The sequence below is a fragment of the Piliocolobus tephrosceles genome, chromosome 14 (assembly GCF_002776525.5).
Source record: "Piliocolobus tephrosceles isolate RC106 chromosome 14, ASM277652v3, whole genome shotgun sequence".
Taxonomy (NCBI): domain Eukaryota; kingdom Metazoa; phylum Chordata; class Mammalia; order Primates; family Cercopithecidae; genus Piliocolobus; species Piliocolobus tephrosceles.
In genome coordinates, this window is record NC_045447.1 from 93,533,711 (window position 1) to 93,553,429 (window position 19,719).

The following is a 19,719-nucleotide window of genomic DNA, read 5'->3' on the forward strand; positions in this document are numbered from 1 at the left end:
TTTTTTTTTTTTTTTTTTTTTTTTTGAGACGGAGTCTGGCTCTGTGCAGTGGCCGGATCTCAGCTCACTGCAAGCTCCGCCTCCCAGGTTTACGCCATTCTCCTGCCTCCGCCTCCCAAGTAGCTGGGACTACAGGCGCCTGCCTCGTCGCCAGGCTAGTTTTTTTTGTATTCTTTAGTAGACACGGGGTTTCACCGTATTAGACAGGATGGTCTCGATCTCCTGACCTTGTGATCCGCCCGTCTCGGCCTCCCAAAGTGCTGGGATTACAGGCTTGAGCCACCGCGCCCGGCCTTAAGTCATTATTCTTAATGATGCTGAGATTGTCTCAAGTTTTGCCAATGGGGATCCCTTCAATTTGACTCACTGTCCTGTTGACACAATATCTGTTAGTATAGATAGCTTTCTTGATTTCTGGCACAAGATACAGCAGGTTCACCTTGCACTTGCACTTTTTTTTAGAAACCAAAATAGCACAAAGTGTGCTCATTGCTACTGAGATGTTGTTTCTAAAGAAGATGCATGTTTTTTGAGAGTTACTCTGCTGTTGATAGCGTAGTAGAGTTGGAGTGGGGGTGAACAAGAAAACTGCCGCCTGGCCTTCAATTGGAAGTGCCCGAAATTCCCAGGGATGTCGGTGACTGTGGCTCTGTCCTTGCTAGGTCCTGCTTGGTCAATGACTTGTCAGTCCCTTGTCGTCAAGCAGTTGGGGACCTTCGATTAAAAAGAACTCCTCTTTTTGCTGACAGAAAGACAATATTTCAAAAGACATTTCTTGTGAATTCGATTCTCCAGTGGTCCTTTTCTGCCCTTTGTGCCAAACATGAAACTGCAGGGAAATCTTTGTTACAGAGAATCCAGTGAAAAGCTATTAATGGCATTGAGGCTGTGTCTGCCACTTCATTGCTGTGTATTTTCAGACATCATTGCGATTTTTCAGAATTAAATTAATTATCTTAATGGAGTACTTACTTGCTTAAGTTTAAAGTTCACTCCATTTTAATGTTTATTTTCTTGAATGGCCCATCAAGGAAACAGGAAGAAGTAGTTTATTTTGTATTGTGGTTTGAGATAAGAGAGGCTTTTGTTTGTTATTAATTTTAAGTAAGGCACCCAAAGATAATAAAGGCCTAGGAAGGATAGTGAGAAGAATTTTGCCATGATACATATTTTTCTCAGCAGGTCTTCCTAAGTGGTGGTTATGTAGTATACATTTATTTTAATACTCCAGTCTATGCCCTCTTTAATTCTTTGGCTTGATCTTTGTTTTGTTTTTCTTCTAAAGCATATATATATATGCTTTATATATATATATGTATATATATATGCATATATATATATATATATATATATATCCTGCTGGTTTATAATGTATCTTAAATTACATCAGTAACAAATCTGTGTTATACTGTGTACTCTTAATATACATTTCCCTTCCTTTTGGTCTTTAAAAGGCAAGGGGTCTTATGTTTCTTAGTGGGACTGTAAGATAAAGTAGTAAAGTCTTGGCAGGTTAATTGCTCTGTAGTTAACACAGATGGGGGCAGAGGGCAGAGGGCAGTTTTGACTTAACCCTGCTGGGAAACATCGGTGAGCGTTCACTTTATCGTAGAGCAATCCATTAGATTATGGTGCTCTCAGCTACGTGAATACTAGTCACGGAAACCTTACTCCTTTTCCGGGAATCCTGAGTTCCTCTGTTGATAAGAAGACTTAATAGAAATAATATTTTTAATGAATTTTTGACATTTAATAAATTAAGGTCATTTATTTTAGTTGAGAAAAAGGTAAAGTTCTACTTAGCCATTGGTGACTTACTGCTGTTATTTAAAGAAGATGTTTTCTCATATGTTTTACTGACTAACCCTTATCAGTTATAAAATACCTGCTACTCTAGTTCTAGGCTAGTTCCTAAGGTGAAAGTTTGCGAAGAAGCTTAAAAATGACCACTAAGTACAGAAAGGGGTCTCATTTATTAATGTGTACATTTTAAAGCCTACTGTAATATTTTAATATCTCTAGCTTACATTTTTGTCTCATGCCTTTTGGTGACTTAATTTCATTTTATCTTATAGTTTAATGTTTTGGAAACACTTGATAAAAATTGCTCCCTTCTACAGGATGCCTGAGTATAATTTTTCTGTTTGATATTTTGTATATATAAAAAATGATGACTGATAAACATGAATTTATGGTAGCTGCCTCTCATTTATTCTTCCTTAAGATCAGTATGCCTGTAGTTTGGTGGTTACCATTCATAAAATTTTTGAAAGGACTTTATAATTTTGGTATAGTAACAAATGGAAAAGACTCTCTAAATGCAGTGTTGTATGCTGGTTTGGATTCTGGGACAGAAAAATGACATTAGTGGAACAACTACGGAAATCTGCATGAAGTCTCTAGTTTGGCTAATAGCAATGAGCTGATGTTAATTTCTTAGTTTTGATAAATTCTGTGGTTATATAAAATGTTAACATTAGTGAAAAGTAGGTAAAGAGTATATGGGAACTCTATATGTAGTAGAAGCTTAAGTCATTAAAAGCTTTGAATATATGTAGAAATCTGACCATAGTTTGAGTTCATTAATTAGTTCAGGGAAAGTTTAGTGGTAGTTATATTTAAGCCTATTTATAATTCATAATTAAGAATTTAAAAATTAGAAGACCAACAATAAAAATAAATGCACTTTTCATATGAGGGCACCAAGTTCTGTATGTTTGATCACTAAAAATATCAAATTTACTCATTTTAGATTATCGCTGCTTAAAGTATCCAAATGAAGGCTTATAGTACAAGCAGCTTTTTTATTTCTTCTAGTTTAATTTTAAATTCAAAAGATTGAAACATATGGAAGAAAATACAGTCAAAATTCATCAGTTTATAAAATCACTGCTGATATTAGTTGGTACTCTGTTTGCATACCTACTAAGTGTGAGAAATATCTAGGCACTGTGGGAAATATTTTTTAAATAGCTCTAATTAAAAGGTATAGCATACACAAACTTGTGCGCACACACACACGTAGCACATATATATGTTTTTAAAAAGTCTTTTTTTGTCTTAGGTTGTTAAGTATCATAATGGTATTGACGGTAAGTGGTGTCAGAATTGAGAGACAGTGGTGGACATTACTTTGAGCCAGGGTGATGAGAGATGTCTTCACCGAGAAAGTAGGCAGGAGTTTAGCTTAGAAGGATGAGTAGAATTTATACATGTAGAGACAGATGAGAGAGTACTCTGTGGGTGTGTGTTGATTAGTAGTAAAACTAAGCCCTAGTTTAGATGTCTCACTAAATAGGCTGGTGTTACGGGCAGAGAGTTCCCTGGATGGTGTTACACAGTAGAGTGGAGTTAGGCTGATGGTAGTTTACGAAAGGTCTTGATTGCTAAGAAATCGGAACTTTTGTTTTTAGATAAAAGGGATCTGTTGCTTTTGGAACCAGAGAGTAACTATCAAAGAAGTATTTTATTTTCAGTAGTATCAGAGTTTTGTATTGAGTTCTCGCTACGTTTAGGGAACTGAGCTAGGTGCCGGGGTACTAAGAGGCCTGGGACTGGTCTCTTCTCTCCAAAGTCTCACAGTCTCTGGCAAGTCAGGATCTTCTTATCTATAAACAGATGAATAACAATACCTTTACGAGGCAATATATGCCAGTGAATAATACAGGGAGCCCTATAAGATATTGGACACTTAGATTGCTTGGAGAAGGCTGTAGGGAACAGGTGAAACATAAGCTGAGCAGAGATAGGTGAGTACAACTTAGAGAAGTAATGTGGAGGTTGTTCTAAAAGCTGCAGAAGGAAAAATTTAGGGAAAAAACCACAGGTAGAAAATGTCGTGTATAACTATGATTTCTGCCTTTGAAAAGTTCTGGTCCAATGGAACGATGAGTCGGTGCTTATTTTTTATCCTGTAGGAGAAAAGGAATAAAAGTGACGCACCTGAATCTTTAAAGGTATTGGGTTTTGGCTGAGGGTTTTTTTTTATTTTTTCTTTCTTTTTTCTGACTGGGTTTTACTCTGTCATACAGGCTGGGATACAGTAGTGCAATCATGGCTCACTGTCATGGCTCACTACAGCCATGACCTCCCTGGCTCAGGTGATCCTCCTACCTCAGCCTCCTGAGTAGCTGGGATTATAGGTGTGTGCCACCATGCCTTGCTAATTTTTATATTTTTAGTAGACACAGGATTTTGCCGTGTTGCCCAGGCTGGTCTCAAACTCCTGGGCTCAAGTGATCTGACTGCCTCAGTTCCTAAATTGTTGGGATTACAGGCGTGAACCACTGCGCCAGGCTTTTTTTTTTTTTTTTTTTTTGTCTAATGTAATAGATGTGTTTTTAATACTATCAGGATAATGTGTGAATATTTCAGGGTCTGCAGTTAGCTAGGGTTTGTGAGATGTAGACTCATAGTGCTTAGAGTCTAAGAAGGGAGGTAAGAAAGACGAGCATGCAGGATCTTAATAAATGCCTGCCCATTGACCTCTGATCTAAGGTAGAAAGTGACTGTGTGTCCAAACCATACACATGGTGTATTAGTGGAATTTAGAGGAGAAAGAATTGGAGCAATTTCAGTTGAACAAGATTTTGAAACGAATTTGCCATATATTTACTTCAAGTCCCTATTTTATTTTCTTCATAGACATTATTTTCTGCACAGTTAGGAAATATAATTGTGTGTGCATACTTTTTGATCCCCACTGAATAACAGTATGTAAAGAATTATGAACATGATTTTGGCCACTTAAATGAAAAGAATCACCTTATCTCAAAACTAACCAGTTAAGAAAAGCTTCGGCAGGACTTGGAGCATGGGTGGGGCTTGGTTGGTGGAGTATCTAGATGTGGCTCCCATTTTCCATTTTCTGCTTGTAAACTTACTTTTCAAAGTGTTCATACTTTATTCTATTGACTATATTTTAAGTGCATGTAGCCAGAACATAGGTGCAGGTCAGTAAGAGAAAAGAGCTAGTTAATACTGTACATGGACTTTTGTGGTCAAACATAGGAAGACATGCAGGAGTGGAAGAAAATAAACCTAATTTGGAGAGGAGAAAAAAAGGTCCACTTTTTTCTCTGAGGTATTAATAAAAGCATTTCAAGATTTTTCTTGGTGGAGTGATCTCTCTCTCTCTCTGTCTCTATCCCTGTCCCTATCTCTAGATATTTTGTGAAGTTTTGCTTGGAAAGAAAATGACAGAAGGGACTATTTGGCTCTCATAGGTTAGGCCACATTAAAGAATGTGATTTCTTTAAAGGCAATAACTAAAATTCAGTCACTACAAAATTTCACCTGAGAATTACTCAGTACTTGTTGTCATACAGTATTGTTAAGCAGGGTTTGAGTTGAAGGGATTCCTACTGAGGAATGCATTTAATGTCCTTCCTTCACCACCAACTCTTCCTCTCCTCCACTTCCCACTCAGAAGAGGCAACAAGGCTTGCCCACCGCAGTTCCTGTAGCAGAGTTTGATGTAGCCTTGGCTGAGGTCAAGCACACCCATTCCAGCCTCTTGAGGGCTTTCTCTATGTGTTGCCAGTGTGCTGGTAAAAATGACTTTAAACTCTTGTCAGCGCAGTTACTGGTGCATGCATCACAGTCCCACTCAAATAAACCTGTCACAACACAGAGTCGGCCGCTAGAGAAGAGTACAAGGGCAGGCCTCTAGCTTTTCATTCGAGCATCACTAAACGTGCACAGAGTGCCCAATTATTTCAGCATTATTGAGCAAGCCTACAGGAGGACCCAAGCCTTGCTACATTAGATTTTCTTTAGTAATTTGCTCAAGTACCGCTGAGGACACTTAAAGGGCTTAAAACGGTGGCTGCAACCAGTTTCCTTTTCTGGGTTGTTAATTCAGGTTTTCTCTTTCAAATTAACTCTCCCTGCATGCTGTGCAGTGGTTCTGGGAGAACTGTTTAACACTAATTTTCTCAATTTTCAGCTTTTTTTGTTCAACATAACTGCTTTAACAGTTACTCACGTATATGTTTTGATTAGAAATGTATGATCGTGAGGCCTTATTTTATTTTTTTGAGATTAAAAAAGCCTTTTATGAGGTTTGTTAAATATGTTTGAATATCAACTATTGAAAGTTACTTACATAATTTCACTTAATTATTACTTATTTTGCATGTGCAAAACCTCCAAGTATAAGAAAGGTAGCATTTATTGACTATACAGCTCCTTTGCTCCTTCCCTCTTTTAAAAATAGATATGTTAATGATAAATCTTGCATAGGTGTTGGCTTTTTTACTGCCTATTTGTGCCTCCTTTCTGTTTCTGTTGGGGCAGGGGTTGGATATAGGGGGCAAATTCAATATCTGTGTTTAATTTTTCACAGCAGCAACAACTCCAGGCCCAGCATTTATCACATGGACATGGTCTACCCGTACCTCTGACTCCACACCCTTCAGGGCTCCAGCCCCCTGCCATTCCACCCATCGGTAGCAGTGCCGGGCTTCTGGCCCTCTCCAGTGCTCTAGGAGGTCAGTCCCATCTTCCAATTAAAGATGAGAAGAAGCACCATGACAATGATCACCAAAGAGGTGAGTGACTGTCTTGGGATGCCAATCTGAGATAACCTACCTGCTGCTGAGGGTAGGTTCTGGATGCTGTTGTTTATTCTCTCTGAATTTAGTTTTACCGGTGACTAAACAATGGATTTCTACTGGAAGGTAAATTAATTACTGCAAGTAGTCAGTTGCCAAATGATATTCTAGTGGTTGGCAAGAGCTAACGTACTCCCCAGAGGCAGGGGGGCCTGTTTCTGGCTATTGCCTTTGATTTCTTGCTGCCTCCTATGTTCCCCAGGTCTAAATCAGTAATGAAATCGCATGATGCTCTGTTTGAAGTAGCGTGTTGCATTAATAGTTAGTTTTGACTGAATTTATTTTGGGGAATGTCTTGCTGATAAATGCTCACTTGATATTTGACCAAATCAATTATTATTTATAAACAAATGAGCCTATATAGAGCAGTAAAAATCTCACAGGTAAGAAAATAATTTCAGTAGTCTTAGTAATTAAGAAGGTACAGACCAAATTAATGAAATCTGTTGGTTTAACTGTCTCTCTCACCCAGTCTGTTTAGAAGCATGAAATTAACTAATTTCTTCCTATAAGACCAACATAATTGTTTATGCAATTAATTGATTTAAAGGCCAGTTGTGCTTCTTCTAGGTTGATTTCCTTCCTCCACTAAGGTAGATGATGGTGCAGAAACATTGTGATGTGACTGTGTTTTTCTGTGGTGCTTACTGATAATTTTTATTAATGACAGAAATGCAGATGAAAAAGTCTTTCCCAGCATTCCTTTCTGGGAATTTACTTAGCACACGGGTGGTTCATTGGCTCGAAGGGTATGGTTCATAATTAAAAGCTCATATCCCCGTTTCAGCATCCTTACTATGAATTAAAATATTAGGTCAGTGATTTTTATCTCATATGCATAAATGTCCATCTCTGATATTAGAAACACTGTGATTTGTCATCCAGTTATCTTAATGCTATGGTACAGAGTTGATGCATGATTGTAAACACTTTGAAAAAGTCTATAAGGAGCACAGGTAATAAGAATGTCCAACTTTGGTTCTTCTGAAATTGTATCAAAGGTAGATTGGTACTTTATGAATTTGGTTGTGCAATATTAATAATTACCTTTACAACACAGTTGACCTCTGTGTAATGTATTATTTAGCAGAGATCAAGTTTGATAAATTAGTATGATTTTATGTAAAGTAACTAGTACTTTTCTTTTCTTCTTCCCACCACTTTATCTTCTTGTGTTGCTGCTGTTTTGCATATAGACAGAGACTCCATCAAGGTAAGACTCAAAGTTTACAGACTGAGGAATGGCTTAAAAGAGCTGTAAATGATTTGAATGAATCTAGTAAAGAATTCTTTGAGATGTAGAGAATGATTTCATTGGTTAGTAGTGGTTAACTGCATTTTTTAAATTACTTTCAGGTGTGTGGTTTTTTTTTTTTTGGTTTGTTTTGTTTTTAAGGTCCCATTTCTCTATCAGAATCAGATTTGTTGACCCAGGTTGAATTGCAAGATCTGGCTTGCATTGCTCATTTTATTATTTGCCATGTGAAAAAAAAAAAAAAAAACCTGCTTTTCTTCACTTAGGCTTTGGCTGTAAGATAACAATGAAATGAATAAATAAATTGATTTGTAAGGAAATACATATTAATTTCACATTTGAGGAAACAGTTCCAACTTACAAAATTTATCAAAACATTTGTTTAAGTGAATGGTGCATTTTTTATTTTTCTTAACCACTGGAAATAATTTTCTCTTTTAAATTTAAGTGACTTTTTTTCACCAACTTTTCTTTTAAATTAACATTATGATATCTGGTATAACAAGTTAATTCTCTTTAGGTTTTGCATCTGTTTTATCTGCCTTTTGTATCTCTTTATAGGCAAGTTGTAGGGAAAGAGGGATAAGTATTTAGGGTCTAATGATTTGGATATGCTTCTATACCTCCAGAATGGGATGTGCTAAGGATACCTGAATTTATTTAGTAAGCAAACAAGAAAAATAGACTGCCATGGCAGGAAATGAGTAAAGCATGAAAATTGATGTGATCACTTACGAACCAGACACAATATAAATACACCATTGTAGGCTCGGCGCGGTGGCTCACGCCTGTGATCCCAGCACTTTGGGAGGCCAAGGTAGGCAGATCGCAAGATCAAGAGATAGAGACCATCCTGGCCAACATGGTGAAACCCTGTCTCTACTAAAAATACAAAAATTAGCTGGGCGTGGTGGTTTGTGCCTGTAGTCCTTGCTACTCGAGAGTCTGAGGCAGGGGAATAGCTTGAATCTGGGAGGCGGAGGTTGCAGTGAGCCGAGATAGCGCCACTGCACTCCAGCCTGGCGACAGAGTGAGACTCTGTCTCAAAAAATAAACACACACATACATACGTACATACACCATTGTATTATGCATAATTGTATTACATATGCCATTGTGTTACTTATTGGTTAGAAGGAAAGGACAGTTCTCAACCATTGGCCGAGGTACAAATGCTGTCTATTTCTTTATCTCTTACATCAGTTGAATGTTTTGGAGTATAGGTAGTTATATCTTGCAGTTTTTAATGGAGCTATGTATATGAATGCTAAAATTTTCTCCCAAAACCACTGTGCTAGCACCGAATGCCTTTTTACTCCTTGTCGTTTTACAGTGAAAAGGAATTTTTTTTTCAGTGCCCTTAAGTAATGGAAAATAAAACTTGAACCTGTTTTACCCTTCAAGAATCTTTGTAATTTGAAAGGGCATCTCTGCACTGCCAAGTAAATGTCAACATTTACAATTAGAACTGAACACATTGAATTATTTAATTATGCATTTGCAGTTGTGTATTTTGTTGTATCATATACATATCAGTACCTAGATTAAAAAAGCATTCTTAATCAAAGTATATTAAGTGTTTCACACATGTGTACTTAGGAAGTAGTAAGTAAATGCAGTGACTAGGATTAACTGATACCAGCCTTTGAAAGCCTGTCTAGTTATTCTGAGGTCATAATATAAACATTCCCTACCTTCTTATTATAAATATATACCTTTAGGCAGTCCAGTGAACTAAACAAAAGCCTCCACTCCCAGAAGACTGTGAAAATATTTATACTTCAGTGCACACTTTTGTGTCAATTACGTTTTCTTATTCCCTCGTGCAAGAGTAAGGGTGTGTTTTGAAATCATCTGTAATCATTCAGGGTGAGCCTGGAAATGAGTATCTGTATAGCTAGAAGCCAGGGAAAAACAAGAAAAGCTGATGATTTTGCCTTGATTTATTATGGGATGGCATCTATAAATAGGTGTTTTGGTTGGGTACCATTCTCAAATTTGAAGTTGTATTACGTCAGGTCTGGGGCTGTACTATAGTTCTACAAGGTGAGATAGTTTGCTTATTTTTCTGAATGTGTTCTGTGATGCTCAGAGAAGCAGTTTTAGTTGCTTGTTTCATCGATCGCCCTCCCATAAGTGGTTCCTGGTTAAGAAGGGGCTTTTTATGATTGTCTGCTGTGTGACTCTAGATGGTTTTTATCAGCCAGAGCGTACCAGTTGCCTGCAGCTGGAGTCGAGCTCGTATGAAATAATTTATTTATGCAAGATAATGCTCCTTAACATTTAACAGGTAATGAACGTGACATAAATTTCCTTCTTGCTTTTAATTTTTCCCTTTCCTCTTCTAATGTGCAAACAGGCAGCTCTGGTACTCTAAATAATAAGTAATTTTTGGCCATCTGTCAAAAGGAAATTTCAATACAAATTTAAATTAATGGTGCCTGAAATTTTTTATAGCTCCTCTAAAAGCCTCTAATGTGCAGAAAATTCTGAATCTGCTGGTAGTAATTAGTGTTGCATGTAATGAGGATGTGGGCAATCTTAGACAGCCCCAGTGGAACATTTTGATATGGTAGCAAAATTTTGATTTATACAAGGTTGTAGATGGGTTTAATTGTGAGAGACACTTTAAAATGTTTTCTTGACGTTACAGATTGTTAAACAGGGCAGATTTCAGAATAGCTTATAAACTATAAATTTAAAATTACTGTAAAGATTTAAGTAATTAAGGTACTTTACCTTTAGATGCCAAGTAACATGAAAGAAATTCACTTGTTAACATATTGGGCCTTTTTTCTCCTTTGTCTTTCTCTTCTGGGAAGTTCTGTGGCCACCAAATTGCACGTGGTTGGCTTTATTGATCTCTTTTTCTGTAGCTCCTGTGGCCAAGTTCATTCGTAGGCCTGTTATTTGCAGACCTGTATCTGAAGTTTTTCAACAAAGGTGGAGAATGTAAATATGGATCTGAAGGAGAAAGCACTGTAGGAGCCCAAGAATCAGTTTCCTTGGTGATGAGAAACTAGAACAGTGTGTAGTGTAGGGCTGTTGACGTCAGGAACCATGGCACCGGCAGCCCTCCTTGCTTGTCACTTGGCTGTCTAGTGACTCCATGTGCCCAACAGTAAGCCCACATTTGAGGCCTGAAAATGGCAAGAAACACAGACTGTGATCCACTCTTACCCTTAATGGTAGGGCAGAAATCCCAAATTTCTCTCTCCAAAAGGAATCCAAAGTAGGTTAAGTGGGAGGGTTCTCACCATCTTATGGAGTATGGAGAACCATTTCTCTCATCCCTAGAAAAGGCATAAGTGACACTAAGGAAGTGTTTTCTGAGGTGATGGAATCTTCCATTGCCCACCCCTTCTCATTTAGGGCTGAGGGGTAAAAGTGATGGGCTCTAAAATGGTGTCAGAGGGGACGTTCCCACGTGCTGCCAGGAGCTTCCCGCTTGATGGAGGTTCCAGTTCATTAAGAGGAGTCAGCTGCCGTGAGTCGTTAGGTTCCTCATAGCACTCTCCAGTTTTTTTCTGAGTGACTGAAATGAGGGTAGTGATTCAGAGCTGTGAAGGCCCAAATTGCCTAAAACTTGGTAAGAATCTGAGGTTCAGAAATTGTCTTATTTCCCACTCCGTTCCCAAATGTTTACATAATTCCAATATCAGGTAGCAAAAAGTAGGCACCAAAATCAAGACCAGCTTAAATATAAGTAGCAAAATTCACTATCACCAAATGCTGATTAGCTGCGTGGCCTCAAGCAAGGTGCTATTATTGGGCATTCTGTATTACTTTGTAAGTCCTTTTTATGTATCTGCCTGCTTCTCCTGTGTTTTATCCTGAGTGCAATAACCTTCTCAAGTCACCTCTATGAGGGATTTGCCTTTTTTATCTGTAAAATATAGCAGAAGTACCTTTTTCCTCTGTGCCTATGCTTACCCAGTACAAACATTTTTTTCCCCTCTGAGTGGTGGTGTTTTTATTTTTGTTATTTCATTGGAATGTCTTCAAGCCAGAGTGCTGGATGCATCATCAAAGAGTATGATCATTTTTAGTGACTTGTGCAGTGCCAAATTGATCTCCTAAAACTCTGTACTAATTTAAAATGCCAAATGCAGTGTTTGAATATGTTTCCACACAGTCCGCCAATATGGAACTTTATAGTTTTTGTAATTTTTGTTGGCATAATGAGTATGGATGGTGCACTTTATTTTTTTAATTTATATATAATTATTTTTTAGCTAAGTGCTTTTCTGTGGGTATATACACTGTTTTTTTCCTGTGCAAATTCCTTGATTTTGTTTAAAGGTTTTTATAATGATTCACTCATTATTTGTGTTTAAGGCAATGCCTTTTTATTCTTCTGCATCTATATTTTGGGGCATAGATGACTAAAACATCATACATTGCTTTTTTCTATCCCCCAGTTATTCTGTTGACAATAAAGGTTTATCAGCGGAAAATTAGAATAAGGTTGTTTTTATGTTGAAATTGAAAGGCATGATTCAGGCCAAGAAAGCACTTTTGCCTCATTAATTGGGTGTTACCGGTAAATGTGGGTTTTTAGCCTGAATTAACAGAATGATTACTTCATACACCCCTTTAAGTAGGAGTATTACCGTTTGGGAGATAAGTTGGTGGGATAAATTTGTATTACCTCCAGACTTTAGAAGTACGTATTATAAAAAGGCAAAGTCATAAAATAACAGAAAGCTAGATTAAAAAGGGGGGAATCAGTGAAATCCACAAAACACTAAAGAGTGTTTAAGCAAACAAAACAATCATGGACTTTTGGTGTCTTCTATTTTCCCCTCCGTAATCAGTAATCTGAGAAGAGAAGTTGTCTAATTGAGGGCTGCAGCACTTCAGCATATCCACTCTAACCTAGGGAAAAATAAGGTGGGTCCACAGTGTCCACTCAATCCTGCTGCTCTCCTCTGAGCAACCCCCACTGAATGTATAGCTCGTAGGTTAGATTTTGCCGGTGAAGGTAGGTGTTATGCTTACCGTTATTTCATACATGAGGAAAGGTTTAGAAGTGTGAAGGCCTGTCAAAGGTCACATAGCCAGCACCGTCCTCAAAGGAAAGCTCTTTGGGTGACCCAGTTTCATTCTAAGTTATTAAAAATCTGAAACATACTACAAAGTACAAATAACTCCCCCATACACCCAGCAACTAGGTACAAGAGCTATCAATATGTAGCCATATTTCTGTTCTTTTTCTTTGCCGAAGTATTTATATGCTCATTTTGCTCCTGTGTACTTCAATATGCAAAATGAACACATTATCTAAATAGTGGGCCCTTTTTTAAAAGATAACCATAATGCCTTTAATCACTTAGTAAAATAATTCTTTGATATCTTCTAATACCCAGCTTATAATCCAGCTTCTTTGATTATTTCAAATAATTGGTTTACTTGAAATGGGATTCGAATAGGATTCATTTTATTTTGTTGTGATCTCTGTTAGGTCTCTTTAAGTCTTTCTCATTAAAAAATTTTTTGTTTTTTGCCGCTCCCTAACTCATAATTTCCTTCTCATACTAATCTTCGATTTGTCCTCTTATACAATTCCACAAAGCAGATTAAGATTCTTCCCCTCAGGAAGCTAAAACTTTAGGGGAAGAGAACTTTACTTAGTTAGGGCATGGGGAATCAGGGATACCACCTAATAAGGAAATAGAAGTACTTAATATATTTTTAAAATCATATTTTAAAATATGTTTTAAAAAGCCTATCTTGAGCAATACTTATCTAGACAGTGGATTTGTATTTCAAATACATCATAGCCTGTATTTCAAGGTTAAAGAACAGAAATAGTACTCTACGTTTTTATGGTCAGCATACATTTCTAGATATCTTACTCCCTTGATTATTGGTAAAATCCATTTCATTGTTCATCACCAGTGTATGCAGGCAAACCTAGACTTCATTCTCCTATCCTATTCTCCCATCATAAGGAAAAGGCTTTTCCTGGTGTAATTCACCATGAAGTATTCTTGACACCACAAGGAAGCACACTGAAACATTTAGAATATGAGCCATTCTGTAAGAAGTCTATGACAGGTGCTTCAACAATCCTCTCTCCCACTAGGTAAGCTGAGTATCACTGGACAAGTCACTTAACCTCCATGGATCTCAAGGCTGTATGTAACTCAAAGCATTCTTCCAAGTATTTGGAATGTAGCTATTTTCTTATTTGTTATTTAGGCCTGTCCTAGAAACAAGTTTTGAAATAAAAATCTTATACCATAGGTTATATTTCAGCAATAGAGTTGGCCATATGATTAGCCAAGTAGACACAGTGGTTAGAAGTTGAGGAAATCATTTGAGGGGTTGGGTGGTAGGGTGATAAAGTATGCCTTTCAAGCATTTAATGTTATAACTCTTTCAATTTCCCAAAATAAGATGGTAATTTGAAATTAAGTGTTTTAGCATTGCTATTGCTTTTCAATTATTTGTTTGCAATACTTTTAGGTATTTATTTCTACCATGTATTTTACTATTTACAGTTATCAAGGAACAATTAAGAAGTTTTGTTCTATGAATCTATGATGCAGTAATGTGTTCAGTATTAATTGATAACTGCCTCTAGGCACGTAAACTGCATGAAATGTAACAGGTGTCCTAATTCTAGAAAATGTGTGGTAATTGTTTGTTTGTCAAACAGATGAATAAATATCTTTAGGGCATAGCTGGTCCTCAGGTGGTGAGCATAAATGGATTAATGATGTGACTCGGGGAGACAGGCTTGTTTTGCAGCACCCTCCTCCACTGATTGCTGAAGCAGAACAAATATTAATTAACAGGGGCGGGATGTTTGGCAGGTTGGCTGTCTCCAGCTGATTTGGCAAAATGGTTTAATCCTTTCCCTCCATAAACCAACCGTCTTAATTATTAGACAGACATTTTCATACTGATGTTTAATTTCTAATTTTCTTAATTAGGATGAATTTCATCTATTGCAAAAATATTATAATGTTTATAGTTAACATTTTTAAAACTTTAGAGGAGCCTAAGATTTAAGTGTTAATAGTTGGCACTTGAATTTCAAAAACATTTGTTTCTCAAAATGTAGATAATTCTTCCAATGGAATTATTCAAAAGTATTGTTCACCATCTTTTTTTGTATTCTTACAGTAAGAATACAAAATATTTCCCCTCTGGAAAAATTATAAAATCACTCATGGGGTAGTTTAATACTCTTACTTCTTGCTTTCTGAATTATTTCTGCAACACTTTCCTCTGTCCAACTTACGTATTTCGTTCTATGGTGATTTGAAGTAGCTCAGCTATCTTCTGGGTTAAAAGACTCTCCACGCTTGGGAGCCACCACTACTAAGGGCTGTAATTTTGGACTTAGAGAGTCATATCTGATTACTGCCATGGCAACTGCCTTGTGAAAGCGTTGAAGAGAATTCAGTCTTCACGAAAGAGTAATAGAAAGGAAGTTTGCTGAGGGGCTGAGTAGTACTTTCTGAAAGAGTTTTTGATTCTTTTGAATAAGGTTGCTGTTAAATGAAAATAATACAGTTATTTCAAAACTCAGTCATGCTGCTTAGACTTGGCAAATCAAAACTTGAAATGTTAGAATTGAATACTTAGTTGTTTTTCTTTGAATCTAAATATTGAATAAAATAAGTCACATTACTTTAACTTTATCAGATTATTCATTATTTAGAACCAATCCAATTATTTTTGTATGTGATAAATTATACTGCTTTAAAAACATTTTAAGCTGAGCGTACTAGTATTGTAATGTAAGAAATTCGCTTATTTGTGATAGTTGCAATTGGTGGTTAAGTACCCCCCTCCTCCCAACCCCTGGGTTCAGTTTTGCCTCTAGTTTTACTTCACTAGAAACTGGAGAACAACACACACATACATGTAATCCGCTCACGTGCGGTCCACCTTTCTTCCCTCACACTGTTTAATATTCCATCCCCTCTGCAACCACTAAATGTTCGTGAAAAGCATACGCTTTCCCTCACCTCCCTCCGCCTTTACAGAAATGCAGGCAGTGAGGTGGAAGTTAAAATGTCTTAAGTATTCTTGTCGTAAGTGAACTTTCTAAGATATGGTGATAAGGGTGAGCATGAGGAATTCTTTTTCATGGAAATGGACTCATTATTTAATTGTGTCATATCCTGAAGGATTCTTGAATCTTCTTTTTTAAATTGCTACTTTTCAAGATGCTGACTTCAAATTTGAGAAGAGGGCTGGGGGAGGGGAGGTAAACAAGTTAGTGATGCCACCCAGTGAGAGAAGCCAATAGGCTTATATAATAAGATCTCCTTTTTATTTATTGCTTGTTATGGTCATTTTAATTATTCTGGAGAATTTTGAGAATTCTATTCACTTACCGTTTTTTAAACTTCTGTTTTCGTGAGCGACATTTGGCCTTTTGAACAACAAAATAAAATTGGAAATGCTAATGTTTTGAGCCAACTAAAGGAGGAAAATAAAAATGTCACCATGGTAACAAAGCTGCTTTCTAGATGGTTTCCTAAGATATGCCTGAACTAGAAGCAGATGTCTGATTTGAGAATCTTGCCTCCTTCAATGTAAACAAATAACTTCTGGGCAGGTGTTGGAAATAATATGGAAATCCTATTAAGGGGCCCCGGGTTCCTGTCAGTCAGGAAGCCCGTGCCACAAAAGGGCTGGTTGTCGCATAAAGGAGCAGAGTAAATTCTCATTAGGCTTGAGCTTTTCCCAGGAAATGATTGTCTCCGTGTGTTCTTTCTCCTGTGAATCTGAATGTAAGCTGTTGCTTCTATTGATCTATTCACTGGCTTTATTTTTCTCCTCTTCATTCCAGATCCTCCCTCACCCCCACAAGCCTGTGTTCTCCCCCTCACCCACCCCTTCTCTTTAGATTAACACTTGATCTGTGCTACTGCTCTGAGAGTTGTGACATTTGTGATTTTAACCTCCCAACCTGGGTGGGGGTGGGGGTGGAGAAGGAGGAGAAAGTTAGCCTTGTTCCCTCGGCCTTTTTCACAAAGACTCTGGCTGATTTGAACTGGCACAGCTAGCAGCAGCGGCAATCATGAAGACCATTCTGTGTACATTTACTTGAAGTTATATTTTTTATGAATTAAGCAGAAACTAAAAGCTTGAAGAGACAGCTTTTTAGGAACTTTTAAAAACATCCATAGTTGTCTGGTAAGCCTTTGAGGCTGCCCTGTCCAATATGGTGTAGCCACTAGTCACATGAAGCTATTTAAATTAGTTAAAATGAAATGGAATTTTTAAATCCATTTTCCCAGTTGCATTAGCCACATACTGAGTCCTTAGTAGCCACACGTGGAAACTGCCAAAACGGCAGAGAGACAGAACCTTCCCACTGCTGCAGAGAGTTTTCTGTTGGATAATGCTGCGTCTCTGACAGACTCTGATGAGGCTTGCTGGTTCTACGTTCCTTCTGGCTAAAACTGACTCCTGATACTCAAAAGCAAGGTTCCCCTGGTTTCATAGAAAACAAGGCATGTATGTATTCGGTTTTGAGTGGTTGATATGGTTAGCTGCGCTAATATAGTAATGATCTTTAAATGGTTGTAGATTTTTTTTTTGTCACGGAACTGGTTGAGCAATATAAACATGGGTCTTCCCAAAATAGACCCCTAAGAGATGCAATTTAATGTTTCTAGATAGAAAGTTGTGGCAGTTTTGGGGGGAAGGGAGGCGTGCTTGAAAGCTATGCATAAGGGTGCTCTTTATAATACTCAGAGGGTTAAATGTGGATAAACACAAAACAAGGCTTCAGAAAAGCCACACTATTATTATGCAGCGTTTCTCGGACTATAGTCCCCAAGACGCACTTCATAAAGCCAATAAAGCGCGCACTGGTGGTCTCCCGTTGCCCTAGCAACGGGCCATGGGGCACAGTGTATGTGAAATGCATGAACATCTGTGAATTAATCTTTTTTAGTTTGTTCTTTTCTTGGCACTGATTGGACCACTCGGGCTTGTGCCTGTGACACTGCGTGCAGAGGGGTAATCTGGAGCAGTCCCCAGGGCCTTGCCCTAAAGTGGATGGTGGAATGGAAAGTGAAGGGAGATTTATCCCGGCAGTGCATTCAGCAGTGCAGGGATTTAGCCTGACAGCACTCTCGGCGGGATGTTATTAGCTTACTTTCTGGTGCATGGGGAAATGAATAAAAAATTTTCTAGTAAATCTGGGCATTATTGGGTTTATTGGGTTGCCCTGAAAAAATAATCTGCAGAGAAAATTGAAATAATCACTTGTGTTTGTACCACAGTTATCAGGACTTGAAAGCTGAGTTATTCCACATCCTTGGCCCAGCCCCCGCCTCAGGGATTATAACCAAACCATATTGGACTGTCACTGCTCTGAATGAGACTCCTGAATTGGATGCGTAGGCTGGAATCTGTTTTGATGATAAAATCTGGTAGTAACCTAGTCTGACCTTATTTAGGGAAATTTTAAACTAGGCTGGTGACATTTTTGCCTTTGGGAGAATAGAGCAAATAATGACTAAATACTTAAGCATCCGGGAACAATACTTTGGTTAGTTAGTTACTCCCCCACCCCTGACCTCTTCTGTTCTTTCCCTCCTCCCGCCTCCTGCTGCCACTTCTTCCCTCCCTTTTTTCAAATTGCCATCCTCTCTTCAGCGTGACTGTACAGACTGTGTTCAGTTCCTCCTGTCAATACCAGATGTTCACTTGTAAACTGTTTTGCTCACCCTCGTCATTTTCAATTCCCTTCTCTTTTCTTCCTTTTTTCTCTTTGTGCCTCCCTGTTTTTTCTCTCTCTCCATGCTTCCTTCTGGGTCAACCCTCTTTCCTGGGGAGAAATGAAAGAAAAATATTACACATGAAATGTGTCACCATGGATGTAGTCTATTTGGTTAATATTTAGGGTGAAAATTTCCTTTATAACAAATGTAATAAAACAAGTCTCTGCTACGTAATAGTCCATTTGATTTGTTCTGCTGCATCAGCACTCAAAGGTGTTTAGGTGGGAAGAACGCCTTGTCAGTTCTGTATATGTTTTCCTCTGGATATTAAAAGGGCACAGCTATACCTCTGTAGCTGAGAGATCTTTCTGATTTTTTTTGTTGTTGTTGTTAGACAACTGACTAAAAATTATTTTAATGGTTCCTGACTTTGAAACCTGTTGGTATTGATAGATGAACTTGCAGTCTAAATAAAATATTTAAAGTTAGTCAGTACGTATTGATTCAGCAGCTAGAGGGCAAACAGGCCTGTACTGCACTGGGAGTGTATGGTAAAGATTAGATACAATCCCTTCCTTCAAATCATTTTCCTATTAAAATACGGAACTGCGATATGCTGCCTTCTGAGTAGAATAAAATATATTAATAGATCGTTCCTCTTCATTTCTCAGAGCTTCTGGTGAGTCCTGAATTCTTTAAAGTGTGCATATAAAACCAGTTTATGATGATTGGAGGACTAGCTCTGAAGGCAGTCTTCCCAGGAAGCTGCCAGGGCTGATGGGCAAATACATGCAAACATGAACCTTTAGCAAACACTGACAGTAATGCCAGTGGCAACATTCTGTCGACTCCCAATCTGGATATGGGCCTTTTACTCGAATTCAGAAAGTGTTTTGTAGGAATCAGCAAAACAATTGTACTATCGAGCTAAAATATTTATCATCTGATTTTTTGGCATTTGAATACCCTCACTTGCTTTTCAGGTGGTTTCTCTGTTTTAAAAAGAAGTACATAAACTTTATTTATTTTTTTGCTCCTCCCATTTAGCTCTGAAGGTATTTTCTTCTTTCAAGAGTATTTTTAAAAATTGCCAACTTTCTAGTTTTGTTACTCGAAGCCAGCTACGCAGATTATTAGAGACCTTTTAAAG

The 19,719-nt window shown here is 37.7% G+C and overlaps 1 protein-coding gene across 12 annotated transcripts in view; it reads left to right on the forward strand.

The window, feature by feature from the left end:
• Positions 1–19,719, forward strand: part of LOC111543379 (transducin-like enhancer protein 4) — a 157,977-nt gene that overhangs the window by 73,941 nt on the left and 64,317 nt on the right. For 7 of the 12 annotated variants that reach the window (XM_023213347.1, XM_023213344.1, XM_023213350.1 and 4 more), the window contains 2 exons: positions 6,350–6,551; positions 7,811–7,827. In XM_023213347.1, coding sequence (XP_023069115.1) covers positions 6,350–6,551; positions 7,811–7,827 — 219 coding nt within the window. Of the gene's footprint in view, positions 1–6,346; positions 6,552–7,810; positions 7,828–19,719 lie in introns of all 12 variants that reach the window. The other 5 variants (XM_023213339.1, XM_023213346.1, XM_023213343.1 and 2 more) reach the window with 1 other exon arrangement.